This window comes from Manacus vitellinus, unplaced genomic scaffold, assembly GCF_001715985.3.
Source record: "Manacus vitellinus isolate BGI_N305 unplaced genomic scaffold, ASM171598v3 scaffold_40_pilon, whole genome shotgun sequence".
Lineage (NCBI taxonomy): Eukaryota > Metazoa > Chordata > Aves > Passeriformes > Pipridae > Manacus > Manacus vitellinus.
Window position 1 is genome coordinate 1467095 of NW_021940541.1, and position 26304 is coordinate 1493398.

The 26304-nt window shown below is 41.1% G+C and overlaps 1 protein-coding gene across 2 annotated transcripts in view; it reads right to left on the reverse strand.

The window, feature by feature from the left end:
- MGMT (O-6-methylguanine-DNA methyltransferase) overlaps positions 1–25649 on the reverse strand; it is a 131267-nt gene extending 105618 nt beyond the window's left edge. Inside the window, exons 1-2 of one of the 2 annotated variants that reach the window (XM_018078535.2) lie at positions 25606–25649; positions 15537–15676 (exon numbers count right to left, since the gene is read on the reverse strand). In XM_018078535.2, the coding sequence (XP_017934024.1) occupies positions 15537–15676; positions 25606–25629 (164 nt within the window). In that variant the 5' untranslated portion in view covers positions 25630–25649. Of the gene's footprint in view, positions 1–15536; positions 15677–15818; positions 15864–25605 lie in introns of those variants that run through there. The other variant, XM_018078536.2, reaches the window with a different exon arrangement.
- Between the last annotated feature and the right edge of the window lie 655 nt (positions 25650–26304).

Consider the following 26304-nt stretch of genomic DNA (forward strand, 5'->3'; position numbering starts at 1 on the left):
CCAGTCTGTGATTCTGATTCTAAGATGCCTGAGCAAAAGCACCTCATATCAAATATGCTTAGTTACAGGAGGAGAACATTAAAAAAGCGCATGAGATTAAATATGCAGTAAGGACATTCATTAACACAACTGGCTATATTTTTATGCCTTTTTAAAACACTGCCATCAACTCTTTTTCCTCCATTTTATACATTAACATTCCTAAACCCCAACGCCAGAAGCTCTAGATAGTTTTCTATCCTTGAAGGTATTTTAAGATGATAAAGATGTGAAACTTTTTATTGGTACATGAAGATCAAAATACACGCTCCAGCTGATGTCAAACACTTAAGACCTCACACAACTGGCAGCAATTCTGTTGTAAAACATGCAATAACACCAGCAAACGGCAACTTAATTTTTCTCCATGCGTTCATTCGTATTCATGTGGATTCCATTCACATCCATTATGAGGGAAGGCAGCTGCATTATGGCCAAATATTGTGTCTTGCAAACAGAACAGCATTTGCTGCTTCAGCCCTTGCAAATCAAAGAGGGTTTCACTCTAAATGAGGTTTTCTGGAACAAAGCTAGAGGACACTGGGATGGACTTCAACCTCCCCTTAGAGCTCAGTGTTTTTTGTAAAGTCAACTGAGGTGTAATTTAACTGTTCCATAACTGGAGATCTCCAGCCACGCTTTGCACTAATACCTATGGCTTGAAAAATAAAAACCACAAAAAATCAATTAATTTTTTTTCCTGGAATCAATTTTACTCCCACACCAAAAGAAAAAATATTCCCTTGCTCTTTCAGCTTTCAGAAATGCCTTTGCACCAGGGAAGGATGGATGTCTTCCCTGGGCAACAAAAGCATTTTACAGCTTTATCACGGTTGGAACAATCAGAAGTTCCAAAAGAATCGTAGGAAAAATGTAGTGAAATACTGAGTCATGTTCACTCAAGATGGGAAGTCAGGACTTAATAGGACTCCCAGTTTAGAAGTGCTGGATGAATAAAAAGGTATTTCTCAATTAATGCTCACAGATGTGTCTCCTGCAGCCCAAAACAAAGCAGACCTTCCAATTCTGCAAGTGCTGCTCTGACAGAGCCTGCAGTTGTGTGAGTGAGAGTTACCTTGGTCATAAATTATCCTAATTACTATGGAATTTTGATAACAAGGTGATAGACCTGAAAGACAAGGGTGGAGTGAAGATTAAGTTATAATGTGGATTGAGACAAAGCAAAAGGTAGTACAAAGAAGTGGCAGAATTGGTAGGATTTAGTTCATTGTTTCAGCTAGGTTAATATTTAATAATTAGTAAATAAGTGTTCATTCTGATGGTTCTTTTAAAGATTTCAATAAAACTAAGAATAAAAATAAGAATTAAGATGCAGTCAGCTTTTTGAATGAATATCAATAAGCAAAACAATATAATTCATAAATCTCTTCAGTGATTCAAAGGCTAAACCTCAAAGCAGTCCTCTACTGCCACTCACATAGAAATTACAAAACATCCAAGAACAACAAAACCCAACAAACTTTTAGCCCTAAAAATCATTAAAAATGACTGCTTTAATAGTGCAAATTTTTACTGTACATGCAATTTTGTAGCCTATAAAGAGTTTAATATTCTAGAAGCTCAGAGTCTGCACAACACTATCAGCAAGTACAAAGTGTTAGCAAGAATGTGTATTTTTATTTTTCTTCAAGTTCATTATATTTGGGGGTTGTTTTTTGGCCACTTGGCTTCTTTTTATTGTGATTTATCATTACTTCAGACAAAAGATTCTTTGTTCCTTTTCAAATTACCTGCACACCCTGGATATCATACCTATCACGAGTGGTTTTTTGTTCCTGTCTGGGTTTGTTATTGCTGTGAGTTCTATGAAAAGGAGTTTCAAGACGTATTTCCCAGAACAGACAGGAAGCAGGACATGCTATCACAACCCTGAGGATATCCTCTGTTTCACACTGAGACATAAATCTCAAAGCCCACAGGACATCTGCATAAATGAAGAGCATCTGGACAACCTCAGAGCCACAAGCAATATTGCCCAGCATGTAGAGAACTTCTGACCTACAGGAGATGAGAGCTGATCCCCACCATGACCAACAGAAATCACAACCAATGCTGGAGTGGAGTGAAATGGGATCTGGTTTAACACACACGTTCACAACCAGAGCAGCAAAGGCAGAGAAACCTCCCAAAATGTGCAAGAAACCAGTAAAATCCCCCAAAAGACATGTCCACCTTGATTCACTGTCCTTGCCACCATCAGCAGAAGAAATCAAAGAAAATTTGACTGATTTTCAAAGAATTCAAGTACAGTCAATACAATCTAAAGTGCAACTCCAAAACCAGGTAAGTGATGACTTCAGAATTTCAGAAGTCTAAACAGGAGACAATTTCTATATTCTCCAGGAGTCCACGTCAGCATTTAAAATGAGAACAAACTCCTTCCAGAGGTGAAGAACATTCATGAGCTGTGAAGAATGACTACTTCCAAATTATTGAGGTATTACAGCTCAAATTGCCTTAATACGAGCTGATTTATATTTATGGCCAAGTTTCATACAGTGTTTAAACTTTGAACAACTCCTCCCCCAAGTCAGACTGTTGAACTTGAAGAGTTTAAAAAATAGGTCAGGAAATATTCTCCATCCTCCTTTGCCATTATATCAAGCACCAGGATGTTCAGGGCAGTTATTCCGCTAAAAGTTGTATTTTGGTAGCACAGCTGTATTTTATATCATAAAACAGATAATCATAATATAATCAAAGAATCATGGAATCATTAAGATTGGAAAAGACCTCTGAGATCATCAATTCCAACCATGTTCACCACTAAACCATGTCCTCCAGTGCCACATTCACACATTTTTTGAACCCTTCCAGAGATGGTGATTCCATAACCTCACAGAGCATCACAGGAGCTCTGGGTCTAGTGAAACAGCCCTCAAAAACTTGGTGTCCTTCCACAACGCTTTGTACACATCAGAGCAGCTTTGATCTGATGGCCACGAGAATTCCTCAGGAGTTTTTTATGTTTGGCATGGACTGACCCACCCAGGAACCACCACTCCTCCAGGGAGAGTTATCCCCTTGGGCAGCAACCTGTGATACAACCCTGACTTAACTTTTAGGACCAATTTAGACATTTCATACTGAAAGAGGAAGGATTACAAGAGCATCTGTCTTACAGGGAACTTTCAAGGCTTTTCAGTGACTTCAATGCCTAAAATAATAAAAAGTTGAAATATCGGCTTATTGCCCAGACTCTGTGAGAAAAACAATCTGTGGATCCTAAACTTTTATAAAGTAGGCAGCCTACCAGCTTGGTCCTGCATATGTGCTGAGAAACATATCTAGTGTAGGTCCAAGAATGGGGGAAAATTAGTATTTTTGAACATTTTCCTTCAATTTTGGAGAGACTTTCCATCAGGAGTAGAAAGTGGTCAGGTTTTCTGTAGCTAAAACTATATTAGTAAGCACTGGACACTATTTCTGACAACAGGAACAAACTTGGCAGTGCCTGCCCAGCATCTCCAGGATAAGATCTGTGTGTGTGTGTGTATTTTAAATCAGCACCTGCACCCCAGCACCTATGAAACAATAAACTCCCCCACCCTCCTGGGCCACATGACACTGATGGAGCATCGCCAGGAGCAGGATACACAGAGAGACTGTTCATCATCATCATCTGAACACAAGCAAAACCCAACTGTGGACTGACAAAACCAAGGGGATGTGCATCAATAAAGCAGAGGAAAAACAAATGACGGGAAAACAACTGACTGGGAACCTAAAGGACAAAGTTTCTCACTTAATCTCGTTATTTCTTTCTCTGAACTAGCCCAGGAAGAAGAAAAGTCCTCTGCAGAATTCCTGTTTCACACCAGACATCCTGACATCATGTCTAAATCTACATCATAATAATAATAGGAAAATAAAATACAATTTAAAAATCTCTTAGTACAAATGACAATTTACATAGCAGCAGCCTACAACAGTGAGCCTCTCAAAGGTCAGAATTAATTAAAGAAATTGATAGCTGCTCAAAATCATCTAATCAGCTAATTTGATTAGCTGATCACTACATTTATTCAGAAATTGAGAAGCCATCAAAAAGTTTTTATCACCAGCAAGTGCTCATTTTAATAAGCAATGAGGTAATTATGAGTATTTATCACTTGAAGGATTTATGTGCACTAAACAACCTTAAATTCTTCAAAAGCCAATAGGAACTTATTTCTGTTTAACAAGAACTGGGGAGAGTGAGCAAAGATGGGCTCATGGAATCAATCTATGAGATGTCCGCCCTTGGAATCATTCTCATTTAATCCTTTAGTGAATCAGTGTTTTAAGAAATTTGGGAAACTTAGATTTATTGGTAACACCAATGAAACCACCCTGACACTGAATAGATAGAACAGCTCCCAGTTTTCCAGGTGAAGAGATGACAACCCTCCATGCCAGGGTGAGGTACCTCACACCACCGCCAGGAGACCTGATCAGAATTTCAACATTCTGAGGCAAAATGAGAGTAAGATGAGATGTGATATGGAAACCACTCTAAATATTTAATATGATCAGCAACTCACAATTATTTCTTAAGTGTCTTTTTCCCCAATAACTTTTTCCACTGCATGATCTCGGGGAGAAGATAACATGAGATGCTGCTTTTGAATAAGTTATACATTTCCCTTGCTTTACTTGAACCTCACAATGCCACCACTATTAATATTTTTCCTCCACAAAACAGCACTAGCCTTCCAAAGAAAAAGTCCTTGACCAAAATATCAGAGGATATTAAACTGAGAAGTGATCTACTGATGCAAATCATTAAATCTATTTGCATTTGCTTACTGAACCCTAACACAGAAATTAAACTACATAGTGTGGGAAAAGAGCTGGTTTTGCATGGTTAAAAGGAGACATCTTGGAAGATCCGAGCTCTATGTCATTAATTTTCCTTCTTCCCCTCATTAACAAGTAAAATGTTTTCACTGCTTGAAAAGTTTTAATAAATAGGAAAAAGCAGGGCAGCTGACATAAGTTTTTAATGTAATATACAAGAGCTTTTAATATTTTTACATATATTAATGTAAAAGCTAAAAATAAATGTTAAAAGGTTACATTTGTGAAGAAAGAAAAATGGCATTTACAGTTACAGGGTAAGGTTTTAGAATTTAACTCCTTCTCTCCTGGCATGCGGTTCTGAGGAGCATTTGCCATTTCCCTGAAAACTGCTGGAATTGCAGAGATGAGCCATAGCAGAAGTGCCTGGGGGCTAAGGACACATATTCCCTCCCAGCTCTGCGCTCCAGGATGATTTACTAGGCTTTGTCCTACCGAGTCTTAAATTCTTTTTATAGAAGGAATTAAGGGAGGCATGTTAAGAACAACTATAATTAGCACAGGCACTGGCAGTGTGTGATCCTTGAGTTTCACTGAAATGCAGGAGCCAAAGAGGCCAACAAAGACCAGGTACTGGAGCTGCCAGTTCAGATGGAGCTGGGAAAAGCCACTCAACACCAAAACGCCAGTGGCACCCTGGGCTGCAGCGCAAGGAGTGGGTGAGGCAGGGGATTCTCCCCCTCTGCTCTGCCCTTGAGAGACTTCACCTGGAGAACTGTGTCCAGGTCTGGGGTCCAACATCAGAAGGATGTGGAGCTGCTGGAGCACGTCTAGAGGAGGTCACAGAGGTGCCTCAAGAGCTGGAACCCCTCTGCTCTGGAGCCAGGCTGGGAGAGCTGGGGGTGTTCACCTGGGGAAGAGAAGGCTCTGGGGAAACCTGAGAGCCCCTTCCAGTGCCTAAAGGGGCTCCAAGAGAGCTGGAGAGAGACATGGGATAAGGGATGGAGGGACAGGACAAGGGGGAATGGCTTCCCATTGCCAGAGGGCAGGGAGAGATGGGATACTGGGAAGGAATTCTTGGCTGTGAGGGTAGGGAGGCCCTGACCCAGAGAAGCTGTGACTGCCCCATCCCTGGAAGTGTCCAAGGCCAGGCTGGATGGGGCTAGGAACAACCTGGGCTAGTGGAGATCTTGCTCCCCATTGCAGAGGGGTGGAACCAGGTAACCTTTAAGGTCCCTTCAACCCAAATAATTCCATGACTCCATAAACCTCTGCAAACCTGGTATTCCTCAAGCCCTCAATGTTGCTCTGATCACAGCATTTTCATAGTCAAGGCTCTCCAGGCTGATATTACAGACATTTTTCAGCAAACCACTTTGTGCAATTCAATTCTGTCCCTCAAGGAGAGCTGCAGGAAGGTTCCTGTGATCCAGGTGGGTGTCCCTGCTCACAGCCCACCATCTAATCCCAAAACACCTCTGTGGCTTTAAATTATTCTCAGCGTTATCTATGCATTTTAATTTTTTTCAAGGACCACAAAAGCCAGGAAAGAAACCCAAGATGAAGAGTTGCAATATTTAAGAATACCCACTAATTCTGGGACATAATAGAAACATAATCCATGTCATTATGCAGCCCATTTTCCCATCCTTATAGCCAGGATTTGCAATGGAAAAATGCTCCACTGCATTAATCTACCTCTGGCATGAGAAGTGGAAGGGTTCCACTCATGGCCTGAATTATAGGAGAGTTAGTAAAGATACACCAGGCACAGTATCTGTGGCACAGAACAGGGCAGGGCATCAGGAAAGGATTTATTTTCTGAGTAATTTCTTGAAAAGCTGATGCTGCATAGACAAATTCTCACACTCCTCTTAGGTGAAGTCATTTTTCAGCACTATTACAACTCTACATCTTCTGCAGTAGGAAAAAAAAAATCATATTTGTGGTATTTTCAAGTGGGTGTCTGCACAAGTTATATTATCTAATACAGTTTGTTGTTATTTTTGCCATTTTAAAATATCAGCACTGTAAAACGTGATCACTGGGTTGTTATAACATGTCTTGCTTTAGGACTCTTGGCCAACGATGGAGGTTTACAAACACACACCAGTCGAGCAGCAAAGCTTTGTGTTCTCCTACACACTGAAATGGGGCTTTTAGTGCTCTGACATGGCATTGTCCCCATTAACATTCAGGGTTTGAAAACCTGAGATTAATGCCATGAATAACTGCCCAGTAGAAATGGAATGGTTTGGGTTGGAAGGCACCTTAAAGCCCATCCAGTTCCACCCCGTGCCACAGGCAGGGACACCTTCCACTAGCCCAGGTTGCTCCAAGCCCTGTCCAACCTGGCCTGGGACACTTCCAGGGATCCAAGCGCAGCCACAGCTTCTCTGGGCAACCTGTGCCAGGGCCCCACCACCCTCAGAGCCAAGAATTCCTTCCCAATATCCCATCTAACCCTGCCCTTTTACAGTCTGAAGCCATTCCCCCCTGTTCTGTCATTCCAAGCCCTTGTCCAAGTCTCTTCCCATGTCTCTTGCAGGCTCCCTTCGGGTACTGGAAGGCCACAATTTGGTCACCCTCTTCTCCAGGCTGAACAATCCCACTTCTCTCAGACTTTCCTCCATGCCTCTGATCATCCTGGTGCCTCCTCTGGACTCTCCAACAGCTCCATGTCCTTCCTGTGCTGGGCTCCAGAGCTGGAGGCAGCTCTGCAGGTGGGGTCTCATCTGAGTGAGGCAGAGGGACAGAATCCCCCCTCCCCTGCTGCCCACGCTGTGGGATCAGCCCAGGGCACTCCTCATCCACCGAATCCAGCCTTCATCCACTAAAAAAATCTGGATTTTTATTTTATTTTATTTTTACACAAAGCCCTCAAAAGTTTCTCTGTCAAGATTTCAGGACAAAACCACAACTGAAGACTTGCAAAACCCACTCCTATTTGAGTGTTGCAATACTGCCTTTGACAGAGAACAGAAGTGCAGCAGTGCTGTCAGGAAAAATAACCCAGTCAAAATCTAGTATTGATTACAGTGGAGTTGCTCAAGATTCACTTCAGTTTAAGTGAGAGAGAATGTGGGTTTTATTAATCATGCAGAATTAGATTCACCACCCACACCTGACAGAAAAACTTCTCCTGCAAACCATTTCTAAAACCATGTGAAACCACGTATTTGGCCTGTACTACATGTAAGGCTTTGCCAAAGTCTAAATTCTAAAAACACACAGGAAGTTATTTTGTTTAAGTTTTCTGAAACACCATTTCCAATAAAAAGTTTTCTTAGCTTGATGCAGCATAAACAATCTGTAGCATCTCCACAAGAAACTATGAAAAACCCTAGCCCAGTTTATTTTTAATAAAAGGAGGACTATGCTATATAATAACTCTTCCTGCCACATTCACTGAATCTGCTGAAATAAAGATTGATGCCTGGATATTTGTAGAGACTTCTACCAGAGAAGGTAATATTTCTTTTTTCCTTTCTTTTCTTTTTTTTTTTTAAATATACTTTCCTGTTATTTTGAAGTAATTTGAAATAACAAGCATCATCTCTCTATTACCCAGGAATCTGCATGTTTTCTTTCCAAGACAAGTGACAGAGAACTCAATGAGATTTGTGAGAGCTCCGTGCTGCAAGTTAAAAGAAATTTGAAAATAAAAAGTTTTGAAAGAGAAACCTGTTTAAGACTGACCTTCTTCTGGTGACTGTTCTCCACAGGCACTCAAGACAGGCCTTCACTTTGCTCATCAATATGAAAACCAATATGGTCGGGATCGTGAGCAGTTAAAAGCCAAGAAATGTCTAAAATTCTGTGTGGACTTTGCCCAACATGTTGAACAAGCATCATGCAGAAGAACCAGGTGCTCTAAAAGCCAAAGTAGCACTTTGAAGCTTTTGAGAAAAAAGTCCCTTAGAAGCAATGAACACGTGGAGTGGGCCAAGGCCATCATGTCCCTGTAACCAAAGGACTCCCACCTGGAACTCCGGGGCCCTCAGCACACGAAGGACATTGAATTATTGGAACAAGCCCAAAGAAGAGCCATGAAGATGCTCCAAGGGCTGGAGCCCTTCTGCTCTGGAGCCAGGCTGGGACAGCTGGGGGTGTTCACCTGGGGAAGAGGAGGCTCCAGGGAGACCTGAGAGCCCCTTCCAGGGGCTAAAGGGGCTCCAGGAGAGCTGGAGAGGGACTTGGGACAAGAGGGACTTGGGACAAGAGAGTTGGAGAGGGACTTCGGACAAGGACAAGGGGGAATGGCTTCCCACTGCCAGAGGGCAGGGATAGATGGGATACTGGGACAGAACTCTTGGCTGTGAGGGTGGGGAGGCCCTGGCACAGGTTGCCCAGAGAAGCTGTGGCTGCCCCACCCCTGGAAGTGTCCAAGGCCAGGTTGGGCAGGGCTTGGAGTAACCTGGGATAGTGATGTTGTTCCTCATTGAAGAGGGGTGGGCCTAGTTAACCTTTAAAGTCCCTTCCCACCCAAACCATTCTGGGATGCCACAACCCACTCCCATCACAGGCAGCCTGTATCTCAAACCTCATCTGTTTGCATTAACACCTACAAAAGCACCGTCTAATGAACCATTTCCCAGCCACTGTAAACAGTAATTAAATACCTTAAATTATAAAAAAAGGAAAGTTCCCTGCAAAGCATACTTTGATCACCCATAACTGCCATCAGCTCAAATGATTATGGTATTTACAAGAGTTAAGTTCTCTGTTGTACTGGCAGGAAAGCGATGCAGCTGCACTTGTCCACAGCCATTGGTGTCCTAATATAGAATCATTAAGGTTGGAAAAGACCTCTAAGATCACCAAGTCCAACCATCAACCAGCACCATCACTATGTTCACCACTAAACCATGTCCTCAATCTTGAACACATCCAGGGATGGTGACTCAAACACTTCCCTGGGTAGCCTGCTTTACAACTCTTTCCATGAAATTTTTTTTCCAATGTAAACCTTCCCTGTCACAGCTTGAGGCTGTTTCCTCTCATCCTGTCCCTTGTTCCCTGGGAGAAGAACCCGACCCCCCTCGGCTCCCCCCTCCTGTCAGGGAGTTGCAGAGAGGGAGAAGGTCCCCCCTGAGCCTCTTTTTCTCCAGGCTGAGCCCTCTCAGCTCCCTCAGCCGTTCCTGGTGCTCCAGACCTTTCCTCAGCTCCGTTCCCTTCTCTGGACAACCTTTCCTTTCCCCGCTCCCACTCTACACCTAGACCTTATCCAAAACCATTAACTTCTTTACTCCAAGTATGTCTGTCTCCTTCAGGTTTCATTCTACATAATTTTAATTAGAAAATCTCTGTTTTTACACAATAATTTTAAGGATGAGCTGAATGGGGAGGAGTGCAGCCTCTTCCAAGCCACATTGCCAATAATCCTCTCTTCACATAAGTCACATCAGATGTTCATGGTAAATCAGAAATGTATTCAAAGCAGCAGAGTAGGTGCATACCTACCTCCTTCAGAGGGTTTTTACTGTGCCCCTGAGCTCCACTAAGTTTCTTAGCCTTGGTGGATGCTTACTGAAAAAATAGGAGGAGTGGCACTCTCCCAAATGCCTCCCACTTGTGGCATCAAACTGAGATATCACTCACCGTAAATTTTACAGTATGAGGAATGAAACAGTTAGCAAAGTTGACATTTAAACCATCATCACTGGCTATGATTAAATACCTCAGAGATGAACACAGTGGTTCACACCTCTGCAAGTTATTGTTCTAGGCTCTTATCAGAGCCCGGACGCCACTGCATCCGCTGCCTTTCCACACACTTGAGATTTTCTTTGAATCTGTAATAGCTGGAAACCTCTTTAAGCTGAGGTTCTGGAGAGTTTCTGATAATGTTACACTGGCAGAGATTGACTGAAACCCTGGCGAACCTCTTGAACTGCAGATTCACCCTTAAAGGTTTAGGCAGATTAATAATACAAGAACGGCCAAACTGGCTCCTTGTTCCTCCTCCTCTGATCTCTTTCAGTAAGATGTAGGGAAATGAAATGCTGTAAAGAAAATGGCAAATAACCTGCAAGAAATACAGAGGGCAGATGGGATCCCACTGCTTTCAAGAGTCTCTTCTGAAAACAGCATAAAAGGGAAATCTGAGGTATTCCTACATCACAAGGAAAATGGGGCATTCTGTGATAACCACCATGAAAATACATGTTTTGACCATTCCAGCAATAGTAAAGCAAGTCAACCTGCCCAATTTCCCTCCTCAAACATGCAGGAAGCATCCAACAGCTGCAGTTTCTCAAATTCAAGCTCACATCCCTACCAACAAACACACAATTCCCAAAGTCCATGGAGGAGGAGCAGACCACCTGCACATGCTGTCTCCTGAATGGGAGCTCAGGATCTTCTGGCAAGATCAACTTGTCTGTACACCACAGCAGTCCCAGAGTGGAGGAGCAGGAGCCCAGAGCCAAGGAGATGGCTGTCCCCAAATCATCCACACCTTGGGATGTCCCAAACAAAGATGGCAGCGACAGATCACAGCAGCTCAGCTGAGTTTTTAAGTGGAAAATCTCAACTTCTCATAATGGCATCCTCAAATCCCAAGGTGGATGTAAATATTAGCATTACTGGCATCTCCTGGGATCTGTGCCCACTCTTCAGGTGGCAAATTTAACTTTCTTTTCACACACAGACTCATCAGTCCACAGGAGTATGACGGTGTTCATCACTCCATGCTCAGCAGGAAAAGATTTTCCAACCAGACACTGGAAGCTGCTTAGTTTACCTCAAAACATGTCAGACAACAGCCCTTTTACTACTATCCTCCAGTTCCCACTGTATTTCCCTGCCCTGGCACATGTGCAGCCCAGATAACCCTTGCCTCATGCTGACCAGGCAGGGAGCTGGGAAAACCAGGGCAGTTTTCCTGAGGGGAGAGGGAATTCCTGAAAGAATTTGGAATTTTGCAACACAGGGAAAATCTGCCTCCTGGTGCCATCCCAACTGCCAAGTCAACATCAACATTTTTCCAGAGTATCTTGTGCTGTAAATATTCAGCAGAGGAAAACAAGTGGTTTGTGTTATTGCTCAAGGAAGTCACGAGTGGGATCCTCTGCTCACCAAGAGTATCATTTACTCCTCCATCTCTGCAATAAGACAAGACTTCTGAAAACAGAGTCATCCCAGTGTGGGAACACCAGAGCTGACAGTGGAATAACAAAAAAATAATTCTGAAACTCCAAAGCTGCTGAAGACACTCAGGAGTAAAACAGTGAAAAAACTGAGTTATTCTTTAGGCCATGAACAAAAAGAGTTAAACATTTGCAATATTTCAGGCAGGAATACTGGAGGAAACTTGATCAAAACTAATCCTTAGATTTGTATACACTGAAAGAAAAACTTCAACAGCTGATACAGTACTAAGTGTACACATACATATACACACACACACACATATTCACTTAAGAGTTGGACTTTTGGGTCCCTTCCAGCCCACAATACTCTGTGATTCTGAGATTCTAATATAGATATACATATAAAAACACATATAGGTTATATGTCCTTTTAGGTTTTTTTTTTTTTTAATATAAACTGTGAAGATTAAATTCTTAGAAATAGAAACATTTATAAAATCAAGCTTCATGTCTGGTGTATTTTCTGCCCCACTTTATAACCCTGAAGCAGCACATTTCAGAAACAGCCCTAAAATGACTGCACAGACCTTGAGCCCAACACATGAATTTCCTCATGGTGCTGTATGTAGGCTAAAACTCCTGCATTCTCTGTCATACAACACACAGGTATCAAACACAAGGAATTTGGTTATTCTAAAGCTAGTCCAGTTCTATCTTCAGTGTTTTATTAATTGAAAATGACAAAACAAACAAGTCAATCCATAATTTCAATACTAAAGCAGAAATGAGTGATTTCAGGTCCCTGTTTTAAGTTAACCAGTTATTAGCACTACAAAATGGTTAGAAACAATTTCAGCATCCAGTAAATTAAAAATTCCACAATCATATTTAGCTGAAATCTCACATTTAGATATGTGAGACTGTATGTACATATATACATAGAATCACAGGATGGTTTGGGTTGGAAGGGACCTTAAAGCCCATCTCATTCCACCCCCTGCCATGGGCAGGGACACCTTCCACTAGCCCAGGTTGCTCCAAGCCCCATCCAACCCAGCCTTGGACTCTTCCAGGGGTGGGGAAGCCAAAACATGGATTTAAAAAGCCTAAATGATAAAGATTCCTCCTCTCCAAACAGAAACCATAACATTGTGACGTGTCTGGACTTTTAAAGCCTGCCAACTTCCCAAGGAGCAGAATAACCTCAGGTTATTACAATTAGTTTCATCTCATTAATAGATCAATTTCTTTCAAGCATAGTGAAACTGGATTTTACTTTGTTGCTTCTCCTTTTAGGCTCCATTATAGTCTGTGTTCTTAAGTTTTAAGGAGAGCCATCACTGAATAGGTTGTAATCTCAGGTGATTAATTGCCCAGCATTTTACAAGCTGTAAAATAGAGCTGAGATCTCCACAAAGCGATTATGCCATTAACCAGACGCTCTTATCAGCCTTTTCTACAACTACCAGGTTTGTCTGACAGATTGCAAGTCTTAAGTATTTATATATTTCAAAGGTTTACTTATTTTTGTTGTTAAAACCCCCTAAAATCTATATTGATTGTTACATGCAATTCCACACGAGAAGTCCCAAGCACCGTGGAGCAGAATACCAATATTTATTACCAGACTCGTGCTCATTATGGTTCTCTCTGACAGGGGTCCATTAAAATCAATTTTTATGTTTCTTATGTTTTTTTTTTTCCCCCACCCAATGTTCTTACCATGGTGTTTATTAGCCAGTTAGGAGAAACACCAGGCAACTGCTTCGTTTTTATTTTATTCTGTCGAAAATAATGAGGCCAGATTTAACAACTATGCACTAGCGATGAGTAGAAGAGATTAAATGTTATACTTCAGCACAAACATTTACAGATGGCTTTAAAATTTTTAGAACTTTATCAGTGCTAAAGACAAAAGGAAGTCCCACCTTTCTTTTTCAGATTTAAATTCTTAAACTAACCACAAAAATATTCTTCTTGCCTTTAACTTCTGAGTTACTCTTGAATAACAGTCCCTCTAATATGACAAATTTTGCATCTAAATCATGCAACCTGTGAAATTGTTATCAAGATGCCACTAATGCATCAAAATTAAGTCAGCTCACCACTGAGAAAACTGAAGATCAAGAACAGATAAAAATTAAAAAATTAGGAGTAGGATCCAGACTGTTCAACTTCTGTTTGAAGAACAAAATCATGAGAACCTTCAACCAACCAACATGGCCACGTTACAGGTGAGCAAACAGCAGATGTTCTGATAAATAAAGAGAGTATCCATCCCTAAGAAATCCCACAGACCTTTTTTCTACTGTTTTTCCACCACTCATTGATGCTTCCCCTTCTCGAGGGTGAAGATCCTCATCTGCTTGGTTGTTCTCCAGCTCTGCAGCAAAGGCAGGTTTGCTAAGTCTTATCTTAAATACATTTTATTTCTATTCCTCACCAGCAGAAATCCAGCACTGAAATCAGCATCTGAAGAAACTGAAGCCCTTCTTTCCATAGCACTGGAGTTGGCAAAACTTTCAAATCCAGAGGCTTGAGGGTTTTTGTATCACATGCAAAAACATACTTCAACCAGAACACACATTATGCTTTATATTCCTAATTAATTTTATACACTCTTCAGTTACAAGGAGAATAAAACAGAAAACCAGAAAAAGGAACACCATACAAATCAATGGGGGATTTTAGAACCAAAAGCAGGAGAAAAAAAAACCAATATTGAGAGAAGGAAGCCAAACTTGTTTGAGCCGTGTCAGTAGGAGAAAGCATTAATGTAACAGACTGTGGCAAAACTGCAAATTTATTACCAAAAAACAGATGAAGAGAGCAGACTTAAAGAAGTAGTATTAATAACTTTGATTTTGGCAGAGGAATTTGGCATAGAAATTTGGAATCTCGGTTTTTTTTGGCATCTAATTCTGAAATAATTCAATGTTCCTTCTAAAAATGCCACTGAGCATTTCCTCCAAATAAGGAAAAAGCAAGGACCTGACCAGGACAGATGGACTCCAGCAGATTGAACAGCACTTACATTAAACAATAAAATGCACCAGTGCCTCCTCAACCAGGCCTAGATTTGAGACATCACCTCCACTGCCATGTAGCATCTGTTTGGAACTCAAAAGGCATAACAGTTCTGAAAAGCCAACTAAAGCTCTCACAAGAACTACACACTAATTAAAACAATCATTCCCTCCTGGTTCTACATGCTGGAACATATATATATAATATATATAAAAAAAGATACATTTTATCTGCAAAATTTGTGAAGTCTGCAAGGAGGTTTTACTCCCCAGTGACAGATCTACACGTGTGTCAAAAATTAGGGGGGCAGGATGTTCTCTCAAAACCTACATTAAAAATACTTAAAATTTAGAATGTTTCCTTAATAATATTTTTGATGCAGCAGAGAAATGAATGTATTTTGGAGCCACAATTCCTTAAAGGCACTGGAAGTTCCTTCTGCCTCTCACAGGAGCCAGTACGGAGCTCCTAGAATGAGTGGCAAAAACAAGTGTGCAGAGTTGTGTCTTAGATTCTCTGGGCAATCTCATTCCTCTACAAATACATAAACACAGGATCAATAGGACATGAACTCACCCACTTGGCAGCATGCTCGTTTTGGGAAGTTTTATTTCATGTAAACCCGTTTCACACCCAGAGATCTCGATCTTTCCCACGGGGCTGAGCAGAACCGCGTGTTTCTCCTCGCACATTGAACCTCCAACTTTAGAATTCACCTGTTCAAGAAGACAAAATCCTCTTTAATTGCATGTATGTTCACCAAGGAACAGATATCTCAAGGTACTGAGTAGTTTTCAAAAGTAATTTTAAAAAAGCAAGAAAACAGTGAATTTCAAGTTTTCTCAAAAACGGCTTTACTTTCAAAACTCCAGCTTAAACTCATCCATCCTAAGAAGTCACAACCTAAATTAAAGTCTCAGAAAACATGTTAACTAGCAGAACAGTGATCTTCACAAAAATCTGAAACAGCAGCAGTTTCATGGCTGGTTTATCATGGCTGAAATCTGATGTGTTCTGACACTTATTTAAAACAGGATTATTGTGACAACAAAGTATATTTGGTGGTTTAGAGCAGCAGTGTTATGCAAATAACAGCTGGAACACAAATAGAATATGTCTGCTGGAAAAATATATGAAAAAAATCAATCATTCCTTAACAGAAGAAACATTTTTTTATTCCCATTGTTACCAGTCTGGTTTTACGATTACTGATAGGATGTAGTTGGAAACAGCTGCCAAGTATTTCTCAAATTGGACAAGACCAACAATAACATACTTGTCAAATTCATCTTGCCTAAAAAAAAACCACCCCAGTCTGAGTCAGTAAATGTTTGAGTTGTATTTACAGTTTGGTTTGTACAACCATTGCAGGAGGACAGGACAGGACACCACAAGTATGTCCAGTGCAGTCACCCAGACTCTGAACTGTCGGGCCGGACCCATCGCCATCAGTGCTGGGCAGCCAGGGAAAAATCCCTTTGCTCCAAAGAGCTGAATCCATGTGAAACTGGACAAAAAGTGAACAACCGTAGGGCAGCTTGATTAACAAACACAGAATAACAGACTCAAAGAACAGTTTGGGTTCGAAGGCACCTTAAACACCATCTATTGCCACACCTTCCACTACCCCAGGTTGCTCCAAACCCCACCCAACCTGGCCTTGGACACTTCCAGGGATGGGGCAGCCACAGCTTTTCTAGGCAACCTGTGCCGGGGCCTCTCCACCCTCACAGTCAAGAATTCCTTCCCAATATCCCATGTATCCCTGCCCTCTGGCAGTGGGAAGGCATTCCCTCTTGTCCTATCACTCCAGGCCCAGGTGCAGGACCTTGTGCTTGGCCTGCTGAACTGCAAGAAGTTCCCAGAGAAGCAGTGGCTGTCCCATCTCTGGAAGTGTCCAAGGCCAGGCTGGAGAGCACTTGGAGCAACCTGATCTAGTGGAAGGTGTCCCTGCACATGGCAAGGGGTGGAATGAGATGAGCTTTAAGGTCCCTTCCAACTCAAACCATTCTGGGATTCTAGGAATGACATACTTGGGGTGCACCGGGAGGCAGGAAAGTCTATGCATGATGACTTACAGCTGCCCACTGTTCACAGCTGGACAATAATTAGTTGTTTTCAAAACAAGAGAATAATTTAAAATCTCATTATTAAGTTCTGTGGAATGAAGTCACATCTGTGAGCAATATAATTAATCAGTGTGGGGAGAGCAGAAAAAACATCAAGTAGACAGCTTTGTCTACTAGGGCGAGAGTAAACTTAAACCTCTGATTTTGGGGAAGCTCTTATGCAACTCCTCAGTTACAGACATGCAGCAACCAGTACAAATCTACTCAGTTTGAAGAAGTCCTGCTTTAGGAACTGCAGGTTCCCTGTGGTTTCTTTACTGTGACTGTGATCCAAATCAGCTTTTTGCTAAATAATCAAATGTTTGGTGGTGTTGTAAAGCAACTCTCCTTTTCAACCAACTTCTTCCCTGTTCCTCCTTGAGGATGTGGGTGAACTTTTTGGAGCAGCACCTCCTTGTAGAAGTCAGTAAACAAGCAGTAAAAGTTAACATATGTGGAAAACCAGCATACATTCTTCATGTTTATTGGTGTGACAGCCCTGAACTAGATGCACTGAACCTCATACCACGTGCTCCATGAGTATAACAATTTTAGGATCAGAGGAAAGCTTTTCCATCACACAAAAACAGAGCATGCAGCAAGCAACAGAAAACCATAAATAATCCTATGCCTTCTCACCAAGTTGAACTAAGCTTTATAGATGAACCCTTGAGTGACCACAACTCATATTTTCAGTCTTGTTTATCATATCCATTGGACAGCAATATTTAAATGTTTATTTTTATATAGGAATGAAGCTGCATGACATATATGCACATCCATATACAACTGGGTTGGGAGCCTCCAGGATGAAGGTCACTGTATGGATGTACAACGCAAACTCCTCTGTCTAGATACTCATTTCACTACTTTAATTGGATATTAGGAAAAATTGCTTCACAGAAAGGGTTGTAAAGCATTGGAACAGGCTGCCCAGGGAAGTGGTGGAGTCCCCATCCCTGGCAGTGTTCAGAAGATGTGTGCATGTGGTACTTGGGGCCATGCTTGGTGGTGCTGACTGATGGTTGGACTTGGTGATCTCAGAGGACTTTTCCAACCATATCGATTCTGATTCTACTGAAATGAAGGGGTGAAAGAAGGCAAAACATCTTTCCAACTTCTGTGTCCCCCCTCAATGTGCACAGTGTTAAAATCCCACAGACAGGTTTCCACTCGGAAAATGTATATGCCCGTGGATGTGTTGGCACCCACAAGCATTCAGCCCTCAGGATATCAAAATTTGTCTTAAAACCAGGTTTGTCTGAAGGCTCTGGTCAGAGAGACCACACATGTCACTTTTTCATACATTTTTCCCTTCAGTATTATGGAACACTGAGTCCTTCCCATCAGGGAGGAGCCAGAACCCTATTTCTGATGGATCTCCCCTCTACAGGCTTTTCCATTTCCTTTACTCTGCTTTAACAGTATAAACCTACCACACCATATCACTGTTGTCTAAAAACAGATGCTTTAGCAGGTTTCTCATGCAACCTTGCTTCAATGCCAGGCCAGGATATAACCACATACTGGCTTCAAAAAATTAATTGTTAGAGGACCCCAAACAGCACCAATCACAGGGATTCTTAGTCCTTAAAGCTGGTGTTCTGGATGTGTTTATCCAAAAATATCACTGCCTGCAGGTAGTTCCCTTAGAGGTGTTGATACCCACCCCACCAGAGGTGTGACCAAGGGCCAACTTCTTCATTTCCTTCCCATTCTGCACAAATTCATCTAAAAACTCATTACTTCAGTGTCCTGACATTTGCATTGGCAAAGTGGTGCATGAGCTATGATTCTCAAGCCCCTGCTTTGATGATGCCATATCATATCAGTGACTTGCCAAAAAGCTATACCAGGAATTTGTGGAGTTTGAAAGGATGATCAATAAATGCCAGGGAAACTGCTGCTTCATCTTAGTTACAGGAAAGAAATACTACCCCTGAACTCTCTTAAATGTCCTTCTTTTGAGTATCACCATGTTCTCAAATCTGCTTGTTATTGATTCAAGTTTGGAATTAAGATTCAATGAAAGCCTGAAGTATCAGATTTAAATTTAAGAGAAAATCTTCTCAGGTTTGGGCAATTTCCTACTTCATTTCAGTCATCCTTCCTGATGCACTAAGTTCTACAACCTCCTCATAACAAAATCCTTATCAAATAACATCACTGGGAGCTGTCAAGGCACAAATCAACCAGGGACCATCATAAAAACACTGTTTAAAATATGTCTGAGTTGCAAAAAGCTTCTCCCACCCCACCCAGGGCTGCAGAGGTGACCAGTGAGGCTGCCCATGGTCCCTGGGCTGGCACACATCAGTCGGCCACCCATCCAAGATTTTCATGGAGTTATAGTTCTTTCTCCATCTCCTTAATAGCTTAAACCTTCCTGTATTTGTTTTACTGGTTTCTGCCTGTTTATTTAAAAGGAAACAATCCATTGTATGTTAAGAATATAGGAAAGACATTAATAGTGAAGGTAATGTATTTGTGAACATATACAGGAGGGTGGAGGGTAATATTCCAACCTCAGGCAGCCAGTCTTGGAGGAAAAAGCTATTTGTTAGTGTTTTAAGGCAAAGAAAGATTTAAGGACTGAGAATGAAACACAGGATCCATGCAATCAGAACAATCTAACAACCCACTCCTGTTAGTATCTTGATTACTCACTCATCTATATTTTCACCTTCCAAAAACTACTGCTTCAAGAGAACAAAGAATTTATGTACTACAAATAATTTCACTGCAGGGAGGAAGGAAGGGAAGAGTTATAAGGATGTTTCATACCCAAAAATACTTTAATATACTAGAATTTCAGTTACACTTTGCTATTTTGGAACAAAAGCTACAGAGAATGAGAAAGATTTAATTCTCAGTCTTTTTGCTTATTATTGCTTGATTTCTTTCCAAGTTAAAATAAAAACTTTTCTAAAAGCTGCTTCCTCCTCTTGAAAAAAGAGTCCAAAGATTTGGTGTGAACTCTAAAGTTGTACATGATTGTGGCTGCCCCATCCCTGGAAGTGACCAAGGCCATGTTGGACGGGGCTTGGAGCAACCTGGGCTAGTGGAAGGTGTCCCTGCCCATGGCAGGGGGTGGAACCGGATGGGCTTTAACCCAAACCATTCTGGAATTCCATGATCCACAAAAGTCTCTGAAGATTCAACATCTTAATCTGGACAGATGAAGCTGTCAGAAAGTTGTCCTGGTGTCAGGGCAGGGCTTCTCCTTGTCCAAAAAAACCCAAGGGAATGCTGCTGACCTGTGCAACCCACACTCACAGGGCAACCCAACCAACATCACTCATTACTTAATGGAAAAATAACAATTCCAGTACCATTACACTCACAGCACCCTTCAAACATATGGAAAACTGTTAGTCCAAGGAAAGCTGAGTGCCCCACAGTTTTTCACTTAAGGTAATAGTTACTGAGGAAGAAAAGGTGTTGCATTCATTGCTTAAATTCAACAAGAAAGTCTTGAAACAAAATCACCATTGTGGGAGCTAATCAGACTTAATTCTGTCAATATAACCTGCTAACAAGTAAAATAGCCTTTAAAATTACCTTTGATGTTCTAAAATACAAGTCCTTTACATACTGCAGCAGGTTCTTGTGAACTAGAGAACCACTCACCTGGCCATGAGCAACCTCTTCCCCATCCAGATCCCCCAAAAACTGTTCCTACTCTGACTATTTCTTCTTCCTACAGTATCCAAAGCCAACTTTCAGCTTTCCAGAACAAAGCACTGGAGACACAGGTTCGTGTATTTCTGTTCTTGCGCAAGAGCAATAAACACCTCCCCAGCTGAAGAGCAGGACAGAAATCCAGGTGAGGTGTTTAAAGAAAAGCTGCCCTGAAATCCTGCCACACTCGACTGATATCTCACTGCTTCTCTAAGTAAATCTAACCCTGGTTTAAGCCAAACCTGTAACTTCAGAGGGTATGAAAACAAAACCTCCTTATTTCCTTGCTCAGAGAGGTTTGGAAAGGAAATGTCAGACAGATTGGAAGCAAATCCAGGGTTACTTTGGGGTGGTACAATTTCTTTACCTTCTAAGGAATTAATCCCATAAAAAATGTGAGGGTACAGAATTAAGCTGCATATTTTGAACATATACAAATATACACTGGCATATATGCTCAAAATCAGTCTCCCTCTTCCCTTATCCAAAGGCCCACTTCACACAAGCTCCCGAAAAACCAGAGGGATATGTGTTCACATGGAACAACATTTGCTTTCTACGGCATTTAAAAAGTATTCGACGAGAGCAAACACATAATTCTTTATTAAACAATCAAAGACAACAAAAGCAAGTTTCTGTTGTCCCATCGTATTATCCTACTAATCCTCTTTGGATGGCAATCAAAAGCCCCCGAAATGCCAAGCCAGGGAAGTGTCTTTCCAAGCAGTGGTCGCCTCTGGCTCTTTGGCTGCGCCTTCAGTCGGTTGCATTGGCAGAGAGGAGCAATGATAAATTCCCAGGGTACTTACAGGGCTATCTCAGACTGCTTTATTTCACTTAAAGGGCATTTTAATTGTAATACACCCACTTCTCCTCCTTTGGAAGAGGCAGGTAGGTTACAGTCTGCATTCCAGACTGCATTCAACAAGTGCATTTTTTGACTCCATCTACTGCTCATGCCAAGCTTTGATTTGAGATGGTGTCAGCAGACACTCAAACACAAGACCCCAGTGGACTGTTTAAACAGGAATTCTGATGTATTATTTCCTCCAATACTTCTCCAAAAACAAGTAAACACATCCTATTACTTACACAGGAAGTTTAAATGTGATGCAAGCACAACAGGCACGTGGCAGCTAAACCACATATACAGTGGAACATTTTTATCATTTTATATCAATAGCATGAAGCAAAAATTAACATTTTATGATCTTCGAGGTGCTTTCCAACCCAAACAATTCTCTGATTCTATTTACACACAGCACAGAAGCAAAATGCTATTAGAAAGTGTGTTAATTAGTTGTAAAAACTAGTGATTGTGGTGGGGACACCAAGTTATTCAGGGTATCTATGATTTTATGAAGTCTCATGCAAAGGAAAAGTCCAGGAGCAGCCATCTGGATTTTCCAGTGCCTGAAAGTGTTGCCTCTTTGTAAGAAGTGCATACATGCTTTTACAGGAAGCACCTCAATGGTCTAGGTGTAGAGTGGGAGTGGGGAAAGGAAAGGTTGTCCAGGGAAGGGAACGGAGCTGGGGAAGGGTCTGGAGCACCAGGAGCAGCTGAGGGAGCTGGAGGGGCTCAGCCTGGAGAAAAGGAGGCTCAGGGGGGACCTTCTCACTCTCTGCAACTCCCTGACAGGAGGGGGGAGCCACATGGGGGTCAGGCTTTGCCCCCAGGGAACAAGGGACAGGATGAGAGGAAACGGCCTCAAGCCATGCCAGGGGAGGTTCAGGTTGGACATCAGGAGGAACTTCTCCATGGAAAGGGTGTACAGGCATTGGAAGGGGCTGCCCAGGGAGGTGGGGGAGTCTCCATCCCTGGAGGTGTCCCAGGAAGGACTAGACGTGGCACTCAGTGCTCTGGGTTGGGTGACAAGGTGGGGATCAGGCACAGGGTGGACTCCGTGGGCTGGGAGGGCTTTTCCAACCCCATTGATTCTGGGATTTAAAGATTTACTCATTAAAAACCATTGAGGTGCTTCCTGTAAAAGCACGTATGCACTTTTTACTAAGAGGTAACACTTTGAGGCACTGAGAAATACAAAACTAACTGCCAAAATCAGTGCCTGATGTAAAGCACATGCACAGCTTGTCGTGGAGCACATGACTCTTTACAGGGTTCAGCTGTGGATGTAAATACGTGGCAACTACTCTAATACAACAAAAACAGATGAAATTTTAATCAAATGAGCCTCCTATCAGGTTCAAGGGAACTGAAAATGGGCTAAAATGAAAAAAACCTAGCAGAAGAATGGCTTTAATATTGGGTAACATTTCAAGTTTTTATCACCTAAATCCACAAAATTCCTGATCTGCTCCTGCTTATCTTCTCTTCAGAGCTGGAGTCAGGACCAGCTAAATAAAAGATAATGCAACTAGGCATAACACAATAAAAGATATTACCTTCCCAATGCATTATTGCTGCCAATTATAAGAATCACTTCAACTTAATTTCAAAGGCACAATCACCCTCAACTGTAACAGTCTCTTTTTTAAATTTCAAACAGTATTACATTAAGGCAATAACTCACCTTCCAGCTATAATATCAGTCTCCCTTATTGCAAAAATACATTTCATAAATACTTCTCATCGACAAGTCAAGCTAATTCAGGTTAATTTTATTGTATTTTGGTGCTATCTCACATTTGTGTGCAATTACCTTTATCATTTTATTGCCATGCCAGAAAGTAATCAGAACAATTATTTGAAAAAGGAGGGGTGTAAATTCTAGATCACAGTTGCTGGCATTTTTGATAAAATAGCAGCTTTATCTCAGGAAGTGGCAGGGACATGGGATAAATCATGCATCAGTCAAGTGTAGCTGACCCCCAAGTGCATTGCACAATATCAGGAGTGCTTCAAAAGAAACTTTCCTATATAATCCATCATCCTTTATAATACCAAAATAGCTCTACCTGAAGAGTAGGAGCTGGAGAATAATAACAAAATAAATCTAAGCAATATGAACAAAACCATTAATAGTGCTCCTTAAGCTGAAGGGGAGTCAGGAATCTGAGTTGTGTTCCAGGCAAGAATTTCACTGAATTTTTTGAAATGAGTAGAGCAGATTTAAACAAATGAAGCAGCAAAATGTGTATTAAGAATTCACTAAAAATACAAAAATAAATACACACAGGAGGTGTCAAAAAGACTTGTATAAAAATATCAGACTGTAGTCTTGCCACACCCACATCTGAATTTTCCTATAGTTATCTATCTCTGCTTCATTCAGAACAAGTGTTTCAGTATTAACAGAGAGCAAAGAATCTACCCACTAAGCTTAAATTTAATACATACAAGAGGAACTGATGACACTTAGAATCTTCTAATGTACTAGAAAAATTGCCACATTGTCATAAGAACACCAAAACCCTCCAAAATTCCTAAATATGCAGACATCCCTATGTATGGTCACACAGAGCCCAACAGCCTTCCAGCCTCTTCCACCCAAACCCAACAGACATCTTTGGTCACTGCAACAGAACCAGGGATGGAGTGGGAGACAGATACAGTGATTATGGAAAATGCCCACATCTGCTGGGAATTCTGCCCGTTTTCCCAAACCATTGTTCAGCAACCTGCTGAAAAACTGCTCAGCACATTCCATGGGTGATAACTGATTTCTGTAAAACCTGTGTGTCAGACACACACTGTGCTTCACCAGTGTGGGGCTAGGCTCAAAGTCACACTGTAATCACACAGTAAAAATATCACCAAAATCATCAATACATATATATTAATATGCATCCAGAGTGGGGGGAGTGTCTGCAGAGTCCTGGCAGAGTTTGTACGTTTTGCCTTAAACCTTCTGTCTCCTCGCATATCAAAAGGGGAAAACTCCCCCAACAGCTAAAGCTGCACCTTTCAACTCCATGTGAGGGTGGGAGAAAGGAAAAGGCAGATAAATTATTAGTTTCATGTTACTTGCCAGTTATATCACACCTTGCTTGGAATGACAGGGAACCAGGGATTTTTCCTCCCAAATATTTCTCTATTATTCCAGGTACCTGCTAAAAGGTGTTTGCAACTGAAAGATATATAAACACAACTGAACAGATGACTGTTCAAGAGAAAAAAAAGAATCAAGAATTTATTTTTCTAGATTTCTTCCTCAATCATTCCATTTTAAAAAATAAAAACTATTTTATTTTGTGGAAAGGAGGTAGACAACACAGAATCCACCAAAATATGCCTTTTATAAGCCACATGACATTATGTAAGGCAGATGAAAATAACCAGAGATGCCTCTATTAAGACATTCTAACAGAGTTGGAAGTTGCCAACAGGAATGGTTAGAAATGCAGGTGTGATTGTAGAAGAAATGTTTTCCTAAAGGAGCACTACTAATGTTATAAAAATAGATAATTCACAGAAAAAAAAATGTATTCATGTCTTCAAAGTTCATTTCAATCATTTCAGGGAGAGGGTTATCGACTAAAAATGTGTTGATGCCTTTCTTTCAGTAAAGTAAATGACCTGAATATCTGGGTAAACAGCCATGTTTTCTCATTTTGCTATGAAGTTACTGCCCTACACCCACCTCATTGAAGCATCAAGCCTCAAAATTAAGCCTGTTTTCCAGGGAGGTGTTTATTAGGAAATGGAAAAAGTAGCTTTGTCCTGTTATTTACGCTCTGTGGCAGATGGATACGTGATGGGGAAAGGTCCACTGATGCCTGTTCCCAACCATGACAGAGCTACAGAGATTTACAATGCAGCATCAATCTTGTCAGCTGGGTTCTTAATCCTGACTGCTGGGCACTGGGGACAAAACAAACTATGTTACGTGAACTCTTTTGTAATGCTGCTCTTCCAGTGGACACCCAAATGCAAAGGGATTTCACTGGAAACTTACTCTTGGAATGAGCCTTGGCGCCATCGCAGAAAAAAAAAGTCTCCACCTGCAAGGAAAAAATAATTCTCAGATTATTTAACTTGAATTCCACATTTGAATTCGACACCCATATTATCATGTCGCTTATAACCACCTCAATTTTTTAAACGAGCTCTAAGTTTCAATATATATGTGTAATTTCCAAAGGGAGTTTGATTTTTTACAAACAGTAAGGAATTTTAATGTTGATGAGGTCACTAAACAAAAAAAAAAAGAAAAATCAACAGATGGCACAGTGCTTCCATAACAAGCACTGCACAACTCTGATATTTGGAATAAGAATGCCTTAAAAAATAAAAATATTAATTTAATAATTTCTTACAGGCAGTCCTGCACTTCTGAGTGACTTAGTAAAGTAAACAGCCTTTTGTAATTTAGGAAATATCACATTTTAATGCATGAAAGCAAGTGATTTCATTATATTGTGGGTTTAAAAGTACAGACTGCGAACCGCTAAGTACCCAAGAAATGTTAACTCCAATGATTATAATTCTAGTCATCCACAGTCTCATTGTTTATATACTATAATTTAAAAATCAAAAATACAATAATATTATTAAAAATTATATTTTTGGTTCCAGGTTCCTCTCTCCTCTCCCCTTTGAAATACAGGATAATAACTATTTCTCTGGCATTTAACTCCCTCCCTCTAGTTTTTTT